Raw genomic sequence first — 10,000 nt, forward strand, 5'->3', positions numbered from 1 at the left:
AGTTTGTGTGATCTCCCCCTGTTCTACAGAGTGAGTGGAGTTTGTGTGATCTCCCCCTGGTCTACAGAGTGAGTGGAGTTTGTGTGATCTCCCCCTGTTCTACAGAGTGGAGTTTGTATGATCTCCCCCAGTTCTACAGAGTGAGTGAGTGGAGTTTGCGTGATCTCCCCCTGGTCTGCAGAGTTAGTGGAGTTTGTGTGATCTCCCCCTGGTCTACAGAGTGGCGTTTGTGTGATCTCCCCCTGTTCTACAGAGTGAGTGGAGTTTGTGTGATCTCCCCCTGGTCTACAGAGTGAGTGGAGTTTGTGTGATCTCCCCCTGGTCTACAGAGTTAGTGGAGTTTGTGTGATCTCCCCCTGTTCTACAGAGTGGAGTTTGTGTGATCTCCCCCTGTTCTACAGATTGAGTGAGTGGAGTTTGTGTGATCTCCCCCTGTTCTACAGAGTGGAGTTTGTGTGATCTCTCCCTGTTCTACAGAGTGGAGTTTGTGTGATCTCCCCCTGTTCTACAGAGTGAGTGGAGTTTGTGTGATCTCCCCCTGTTCTACAGAGTGAGTGGAGTTTGTGTGATCTCCCCCTGTTCTACAGAGTGAGTGGAGTTTGTGTGATCTCCCCCTGTTCTACAGAGTGAGTGGAGTTTGTGTGATCTCCCCCTGGTCTACAGAGTGAGTGGAGTTTGTGTGATCTCCCCCTGTTCTACAGGGTGGAGTTTGTATGATCTCCCCCAGTTCTACAGAGTGAGTGAGTGGAGTTTGTGTGATCTCCCCCTGGTCTGCAGAGTTAGTGGAGTTTGTGTGATCTCCCCCTGGTCTACAGAGTGGCGTTTGTGTGATCTCCCCCTGTTCTACAGAGTGAGTGGAGTTTGTGTGATCTCCCCCTGGTCTACAGAGTGAGTGGAGTTTGTGTGATCTCCCCCTGGTCTACAGAGTTAGTGGAGTTTGTGTGATCTCCCCCTGTTCTACAGAGTGGAGTTTGTGTGATCTCCCCCTGGTCTACAGAGTGGAGTTTGTGTGATCTCCCCCTGGTCTACAGAGTGGAGTTTGTGTGATCTCCCCCTGTTCTACAGATTGAGTGAGTGGAGTTTGTGTGATCTCCCCCTGGTCTACAGAGTGGAGTTTGTGTGATCTCCCCCTGTTCTACAGAGTGAGTGGAGTTTGTGTGATCTCCCCCTGTTCTACAGATTGAGTGAGTGGAGTTTGTGTGATCTCCCCCTGGTCTACAGAGTGAGTGGAGTTTGTGTGATATCCCCCTGTTCTACAGATTGAGTGAGTGGAGTTTGTGTGATCTCCCCCTGTTCTACAGAGTGGAGTTTGTGTGATCTCTCCCTGGTCTACAGAGTGGAGTTTGTGTGATCTCCCCCTAGTCTACAGAGTGAGTGGAGTTTGTGTGATCTCCCCCTGTTCTACAGATTGAGTGAGTGGAGTTTGTGTGATCTCCCCCTGTTCTACAGAGTGGAGTTTGTGTGATCTCCCCCTGTTCTACAGATTGAGTGAGTGGAGTTTGTGTGATCTCCCCCTGGTCTACAGAGTGGAGTTTGTGTGATCTCCCCCTGTTCTACAGATTGAGTGAGTGGAGTTTGTGTGATCTCCCCCTGTTCTACAGAGTGGAGTTTGTGTGATCTCCCCCTGGTCTACAGAGTGGAGTTTGTGTGATCTCCCCCTGTTCTACAGAGTGGAGTTTGTGTGATCTCCCCCTGGTCTACAGAGTGGAGTTTGTGTGATCTCCCCCTGTTCTACAGAGTGGAGTTTGTGTGATCTCCCCCTGTTCTACAGAGTGGAGTTTGTGTGATCTCCCCCTGTTCTACAGAGTGGAGTTTGTGTGATCTCCCCCTGGTCTACAGAGTGAGTGGAGTTTGTGTGATCTCCCCCTGTTCTACAGAGTGGAGTTTGTATGATCTCCCCCAGTTCTACAGAGTGAGTGAGTGGAGTTTGTGTGATCTCCCCCTGGTCTGCAGAGTTAGTGGAGTTTGTGTGATCTCCCCCTGGTCTACAGAGTGGCGTTTGTGTGATCTCCCCCTGTTCTACAGAGTGAGTGGAGTTTGTGTGATCTCCCCCTGGTCTACAGAGTGAGTGGAGTTTGTGTGATCTCCCCCTGTTCTACAGATTGAGTGAGTGGAGTTTGTGTGATCTCCCCCTGTTCTACAGAGTGGAGTTTGTGTGATCTCTCCCTGTTCTACAGAGTGGAGTTTGTGTGATCTCCCCCTGTTCTACAGAGTGGAGTTTGTGTCATCTCCCCCTGTTCTACAGAGTGAGTGGAGTTTGTGTGATCTCCCCCTGTTCTACAGAGTGAGTGGAGTTTGTGTGATCTCCCCCTGGTCTACAGAGTGAGTGGAGTTTGTGTGATCTCCCCCTGTTCTACAGAGTGGAGTTTGTGTGATCTCTCCCTGTTCTACAGAGTGGAGTTTGTGTGATCTCCCCCTGTTCTACAGAGTGGAGTTTGTGTCATCTCCCCCTGTTCTACAGAGTGAGTGGAGTTTGTGTGATCTCCCCCTGTTCTACAGAGTGAGTGGAGTTTGTGTGATCTCCCCCTGGTCTACAGAGTGGAATTTGTGTGATCTCCCCCTGGTCTACAGAGTGGAGTTTGTGTGATCTCCCCCTGTTCTACAGATTGAGTGAGTGGAGTTTGTGTGATCTCCCCCTGGTCTACAGAGTGAGTGGAGTTTGTGTGATCTCCCCCTGTTCTACAGATTGAGTGAGTGGAGTTTGTGTGATCTCCCCCTGTTCTACAGAGTGGAGTTTGTGTGATCTCTCCCTGTTCTACAGAGTGGAGTTTGTGTGATCTCCCCCTGTTCTACAGAGTGGAGTTTGTGTCATCTCCCCCTGTTCTACAGAGTGAGTGGAGTTTGTGTGATCTCCCCCTGTTCTACAGAGTGAGTGGAGTTTGTGTGATCTCCCCCTGGTCTACAGAGTGAGTGGAGTTTGTGTGATCTCCCCCTGTTCTACAGAGTGGAGTTTGTATGATCTCCCCCAGTTCTACAGAGTGAGTGAGTGGAGTTTGTGTGATCTCCCCCTGGTCTGCAGAGTTAGTGGAGTTTGTGTGATCTCCCCCTGGTCTACAGAGTGGCGTTTGTGTGATCTCCCCCTGTTCTACAGAGTGAGTGGAGTTTGTGTGATCTCCCCCTGGTCTACAGAGTGAGTGGAGTTTGTGTGATCTCCCCCTGGTCTACAGAGTTAGTGGAGTTTGTGTGATCTCCCCCTGTTCTACAGAGTGGAGTTTGTGTGATCTCCCCCTGGTCTACAGAGTGGAGTTTGTGTGATCTCCCCCTGGTCTACAGAGTGGAGTTTGTGTGATCTCCCCCTGTTCTACAGATTGAGTGAGTGGAGTTTGTGTGATCTCCCCCTGGTCTACAGAGTGGAGTTTGTGTGATCTCCCCCTGTTCTACAGAGTGAGTGGAGTTTGTGTGATCTCCCCCTGTTCTACAGATTGAGTGAGTGGAGTTTGTGTGATCTCCCCCTGGTCTACAGAGTGAGTGGAGTTTGTGTGATCTCCCCCTGTTCTACAGATTGAGTGAGTGGAGTTTGTGTGATCTCCCCCTGGTCTACAGAGTGGAGTTTGTGTGATCTCCCCCTGTTCTACAGATTGAGTGAGTGGAGTTTGTGTGATCTCCCCCTGTTCTACAGAGTGGAGTTTGTGTGATCTCCCCCTGGTCTACAGAGTGGAGTTTGTGTGATCTCCCCCTGTTCTACAGAGTGGAGTTTGTGTGATCTCCCCCTGGTCTACAGAGTGGAGTTTGTGTGATCTCCCCCTGTTCTACAGAGTGGAGTTTGTGTGATCTCCCCCTGTTCTACAGAGTGGAGTTTGTGTGATCTCCCCCTGTTCTACAGAGTGGAGTTTGTGTGATCTCCCCCTGGTCTACAGAGTGGCGTTTGTGTGATCTCCCCCTGTTCTACAGAGTGAGTGGAGTTTGTGTGATCTCCCCCTGGTCTACAGAGTGAGTGGAGTTTGTGTGATCTCCCCCTGGTCTACAGAGTTAGTGGAGTTTGTGTGATCTCCCCCTGTTCTACAGAGTGGAGTTTGTGTGATCTCCCCCTGGTCTACAGAGTGGAGTTTGTGTGATCTCCCCCTGGTCTACAGAGTGGAGTTTGTGTGATCTCCCCCTGTTCTACAGATTGAGTGAGTGGAGTTTGTGTGATCTCCCCCTGGTCTACAGAGTGGAGTTTGTGTGATCTCCCCCTGTTCTACAGAGTGAGTGGAGTTTGTGTGATCTCCCCCTGTTCTACAGATTGAGTGAGTGGAGTTTGTGTGATCTCCCCCTGGTCTACAGAGTGAGTGGAGTTTGTGTGATCTCCCCCTGTTCTACAGATTGAGTGAGTGGAGTTTGTGTGATCTCCCCCTGTTCTACAGAGTGGAGTTTGTGTGATCTCTCCCTGTTCTACAGAGTGGAGTTTGTGTGATCTCCCCCTGTTCTACAGAGTGGAGTTTGTGTCATCTCCCCCTGTTCTACAGAGTGAGTGGAGTTTGTGTGATCTCCCCCTGTTCTACAGAGTGAGTGGAGTTTGTGTGATCTCCCCCTGGTCTACAGAGTGAGTGGAGTTTGTGTGATCTCCCCCTGTTCTACAGAGTGGAGTTTGTATGATCTCCCCCAGTTCTACAGAGTGAGTGAGTGGAGTTTGTGTGATCTCCCCCTGGTCTGCAGAGTTAGTGGAGTTTGTGTGATCTCCCCCTGGTCTACAGAGTGGCGTTTGTGTGATCTCCCCCTGTTCTACAGAGTGAGTGGAGTTTGTGTGATCTCCCCCTGGTCTACAGAGTGAGTGGAGTTTGTGTGATCTCCCCCTGGTCTACAGAGTTAGTGGAGTTTGTGTGATCTCCCCCTGTTCTACAGAGTGGAGTTTGTGTGATCTCCCCCTGGTCTACAGAGTGGAGTTTGTGTGATCTCCCCCTGGTCTACAGAGTGGAGTTTGTGTGATCTCCCCCTGTTCTACAGATTGAGTGAGTGGAGTTTGTGTGATCTCCCCCTGGTCTACAGAGTGGAGTTTGTGTGATCTCCCCCTGTTCTACAGAGTGAGTGGAGTTTGTGTGATCTCCCCCTGTTCTACAGATTGAGTGAGTGGAGTTTGTGTGATCTCCCCCTGGTCTACAGAGTGAGTGGAGTTTGTGTGATCTCCCCCTGTTCTACAGATTGAGTGAGTGGAGTTTGTGTGATCTCCCCCTGTTCTACAGAGTGGAGTTTGTGTGATCTCCCCCTGTTCTACAGATTGAGTGAGTGGAGTTTGTGTGATCTCCCCCTGGTCTACAGAGTGGAGTTTGTGTGATCTCCCCCTGTTCTACAGATTGAGTGAGTGGAGTTTGTGTGATCTCCCCCTGTTCTACAGAGTGGAGTTTGTGTGATCTCCCCCTGGTCTACAGAGTGGAGTTTGTGTGATCTCCCCCTGTTCTACAGAGTGGAGTTTGTGTGATCTCCCCCTGGTCTACAGAGTGGAGTTTGTGTGATCTCCCCCTGTTCTACAGAGTGGAGTTTGTGTGATCTCCCCCTGTTCTACAGAGTGGAGTTTGTGTGATCTCCCCCTGTTCTACAGAGTGGAGTTTGTGTGATCTCCCCCTGGTCTACAGAGTGAGTGGAGTTTGTGTGATCTCCCCCTGGTCTACAGAGTGGCGTTTGTGTGATCTCCCCCTGTTCTACAGAGTGAGTGGAGTTTGTGTGATCTCCCCCTGGTCTACAGAGTGAGTGGAGTTTGTGTGATCTCCCCCTGGTCTACAGAGTTAGTGGAGTTTGTGTGATCTCCCCCTGTTCTACAGAGTGGAGTTTGTGTGATCTCCCCCTGGTCTACAGAGTGGAGTTTGTGTGATCTCCCCCTGGTCTACAGAGTGGAGTTTGTGTGATCTCCCCCTGTTCTACAGATTGAGTGAGTGGAGTTTGTGTGATCTCCCCCTGGTCTACAGAGTGGAGTTTGTGTGATCTCCCCCTGTTCTACAGAGTGAGTGGAGTTTGTGTGATCTCCCCCTGTTCTACAGATTGAGTGAGTGGAGTTTGTGTGATCTCCCCCTGGTCTACAGAGTGAGTGGAGTTTGTGTGATCTCCCCCTGTTCTACAGATTGAGTGAGTGGAGTTTGTGTGATCTCCCCCTGTTCTACAGAGTGGAGTTTGTGTGATCTCTCCCTGTTCTACAGAGTGGAGTTTGTGTGATCTCCCCCTGTTCTACAGAGTGGAGTTTGTGTCATCTCCCCCTGTTCTACAGAGTGAGTGGAGTTTGTGTGATCTCCCCCTGTTCTACAGAGTGAGTGGAGTTTGTGTGATCTCCCCCTGGTCTACAGAGTGAGTGGAGTTTGTGTGATCTCCCCCTGTTCTACAGAGTGGAGTTTGTATGATCTCCCCCAGTTCTACAGAGTGAGTGAGTGGAGTTTGTGTGATCTCCCCCTGGTCTGCAGAGTTAGTGGAGTTTGTGTGATCTCCCCCTGGTCTACAGAGTGGCGTTTGTGTGATCTCCCCCTGTTCTACAGAGTGGAGTTTGTGTGATCTCCCCCTGGTCTACAGAGTGAGTGGAGTTTGTGTGATCTCCCCCTGGTCTACAGAGTTAGTGGAGTTTGTGTGATCTCCCCCTGTTCTACAGAGTGGAGTTTGTGTGATCTCCCCCTGGTCTACAGAGTGGAGTTTGTGTGATCTCCCCCTGGTCTACAGAGTGGAGTTTGTGTGATCTCCCCCTGTTCTACAGATTGAGTGAGTGGAGTTTGTGTGATCTCCCCCTGGTCTACAGAGTGGAGTTTGTGTGATCTCCCCCTGTTCTACAGAGTGAGTGGAGTTTGTGTGATCTCCCCCTGTTCTACAGATTGAGTGAGTGGAGTTTGTGTGATCTCCCCCTGGTCTACAGAGTGAGTGGAGTTTGTGTGATCTCCCCCTGTTCTACAGATTGAGTGAGTGGAGTTTGTGTGATCTCCCCCTGTTCTACAGAGTGGAGTTTGTGTGATCTCTCCCTGGTCTACAGAGTGGAGTTTGTGTGATCTCCCCCTGGTCTACAGAGTGAGTGGAGTTTGTGTGATCTCCCCCTGTTCTACAGATTGAGTGAGTGGAGTTTGTGTGATCTCCCCCTGTTCTACAGAGTGGAGTTTGTGTGATCTCCCCCTGTTCTACAGATTGAGTGAGTGGAGTTTGTGTGATCTCCCCCTGGTCTACAGAGTGGAGTTTGTGTGATCTCCCCCTGTTCTACAGATTGAGTGAGTGGAGTTTGTGTGATCTCCCCCTGTTCTACAGAGTGGAGTTTGTGTGATCTCCCCCTGGTCTACAGAGTGGAGTTTGTGTGATCTCCCCCTGTTCTACAGAGTGGAGTTTGTGTGATCTCCCCCTGGTCTACAGAGTGAGTGGAGTTTGTGTGATCTCCCCCTGTTCTACAGATTGAGTGAGTGGAGTTTGTGTGATCTCCCCCTGTTCTACAGAGTGGAGTTTGTGTGATCTCCCCCTGTTCTACAGATTGAGTGAGTGGAGTTTGTGTGATCTCCCCCTGGTCTACAGAGTGGAGTTTGTGTGATCTCCCCCTGTTCTACAGATTGAGTGAGTGGAGTTTGTGTGATCTCCCCCTGTTCTACAGAGTGGAGTTTGTGTGATCTCCCCCTGGTCTACAGAGTGGAGTTTGTGTGATCTCCCCCTGTTCTACAGAGTGGAGTTTGTGTGATCTCCCCCTGGTCTACAGAGTGAGTGGAGTTTGTGTGATCTCCCCCTGTTCTACAGATTGAGTGAGTGGAGTTTGTGTGATCTCCCCCTGTTCTACAGAGTGGAGTTTGTGTGATCTCCCCCTGTTCTACAGATTGAGTGAGTGGAGTTTGTGTGATCTCCCCCTGGTCTACAGCGTGAGTGGAGTTTGTATTCTCCCCACCCCCTGCCATAGCTAAACATTGGCATCACACACGGGAGCGACATCGTCCCCGACTGGACAAAACGTGGCAGGACCCTCCTGAACACGGCCCCAGTGGTCGCCCATCGCCGCAGAGGTTCGCGGTTCGAACCCAGCGGCCGCCCTGGTCAATACGGCGGTGTGCGTATTGACCGCAATAATACCACTTGCCGCCTTTACGTACGTACGCATTTTGTAAGCGTATCTATGTTGAACTTCTTTTGCGAAGCACGTCGCCAGCCATGCGAATTGGAGGTGCGGTGGAAGGATAACAATGTAAACTCAGTTTCAAAGAAATTCGTTTGTCAGTCTGGGTGATGATTTACAAGCGCACAGCTCCACCGGCTTCCCAATAGAAGAAGGAAGAGCGTTCCAGACGGCCGCCACGCGATTACGGTGACCGTCTTTGTTCAGCGGCTCGCAGACAAAACAACTTTCCTTCATTCTAGATTTGAAGCTTTCGTGACTGCAAGGATCCATACTCTTAGGTTTTTTCGGTAAAGTCAGGTAGGTAAAAAAATTAAATTAATAAAAGTAAAATAAAAGAAATTAAAAAATTTCACGACGTGACTTTACCGAAAAAACCTAAGAGTAACTTTCCTTCACACCGCTCGTAGCCCACCGCTCTCATCGGAGGCGCCCGCTTCACTCGCAGCGGGCGTTAGGAGCCCCGAGGAGTCGTGCACAAGAGTTGGGCACACACCGTGTTGCTGGCGGCACGACCCAAATTTGCAGAATGTAACAAGTAAACCCGTAAAAACAAAGTTTTTCACTATAAATCCTTTATATGCGTGGCATCGGGGCGGCTAGAGTCCTCTCGTCCTCTGGCAGCATTAAACAATTGGTAATGAAATATTTAAAAAAATTTCCCTAAACAGTGTAACATTTTGGAAAAAAAATTTTTTCACGAAAATGCATTGTCACGCACAACGAGTCTGTGTGCAAAATGTCAGCTCGATTGGATCACGGGAAGTGGGTTAAAAAACGACCTAAAGATTTGAACGGTCGTAAGCAAGCAAGCGAACTTAATATAAAGGATTTTAAAAAAAACATGACTCTATTGGGATCAAAGAAAAAAGACAAAGATCCCCCGTGTAGCCTTAACGGACTGTTGGGGCAAGTGCTGTTCGTGAGCGGCCGCACTTATGAAGGCCGGCACAGCACACGAGGGGGTGGGTGGCCAGCACCAGGCCCGGCCGCCTTTGTCTCCCCAGTGGCGATGTTTTTTTACACACCGCACCAGGTGCTCATTTGAGGTTGAGTCGACCTAGGAGAGGTCCGGAGGACCGGTTCAGATAATCGTCACCGGTGTTGGTGGCCGTGAGCGAGAATCGAACTCGGGTCGCCGGGTTCGTAGCGCAGCGCGCTGACCGCTACACTACCGCTCCCCACCTCCACACACCGCACACACACACACACTCACTCAGAAACTCTCGCACACTCGCTCACCACACTCTGGCACACTCGCACAACACACAAATCTCACGTTTAAAAAAATAACTACAAAAACGAAAACTTTCCCATGACCGAGTCAAGAGGTAATCGATGTTGAACCCTGACCTCCGAACTTCCACTCCAGGTCGACGAGCTGGTTGATGGAGAGCGCGCGGCCCAGCGCCGCCCGCGCCAACAGCGGCCTCCTCTCCTCCCACTGCGAAGACAAAGATCCCCCGGGTAGCCTCTAACAAGGCGGTCGGGGCAAGTGCTGTTGGCGAGTAGCTGCATCTACACGAAGGCCCGGCACGAGGGTGGTGGGTGGCCAGCACCGCCTTTGTCTCCCCAGTGGCGATGCTCACTGCACACCGCACCGGGTAACTCACGTTGAGGCCTACTGGAGGCCAACGATTGCGAGCGGGAATCGCTCCCGCTGCGTCGCCGCCGCTCCGCCATAACAAGACAAAGATCCCCCGTGTAGCCTTAACAGACTTTTGGGGCAAGTGCTGTTAGCGAGCACCTGTGAAGGACGGCACTGCGCACAATGGGGGGGTGTGGGTGGGCAGCATCAAGCCCAGCCGCCTTTGTCTCCCCTAGTGGCGATGTGCACACACGACTCTGTTGAGTCGAACTAGGGGAGGCCAAGAACCGGTTCCGATTAATCGTCGCTGGTGTTGGCCGTCAGCGGGAATTGAACTCGGGTAGGCCGGAATTCGTAGCGCATCGCGCTAACCGCTGCGCCGC

The 10,000-nt window shown here is 51.0% G+C and overlaps 1 protein-coding gene across 1 annotated transcript in view; it reads right to left on the bottom strand.

The window, feature by feature from the left end:
- The window catches only part of COMMD7 (COMM domain containing 7), a 27,368-nt gene that overhangs the window by 6,937 nt on the left and 10,431 nt on the right, over window positions 1-10,000 (bottom strand). Inside the window, exon 6 of the mRNA XM_078867379.1 lies at window positions 9,383-9,473. Coding sequence (XP_078723505.1) covers window positions 9,383-9,473 — 91 coding nt within the window. The remainder of the gene's footprint in view (window positions 1-9,382; window positions 9,474-10,000) is intronic.

The sequence above is a fragment of the Lampetra fluviatilis genome, chromosome 23, assembly GCF_964198595.1.
Source record: "Lampetra fluviatilis chromosome 23, kcLamFluv1.1, whole genome shotgun sequence".
In the NCBI taxonomy this organism is placed as follows: domain Eukaryota; kingdom Metazoa; phylum Chordata; class Hyperoartia; order Petromyzontiformes; family Petromyzontidae; genus Lampetra; species Lampetra fluviatilis.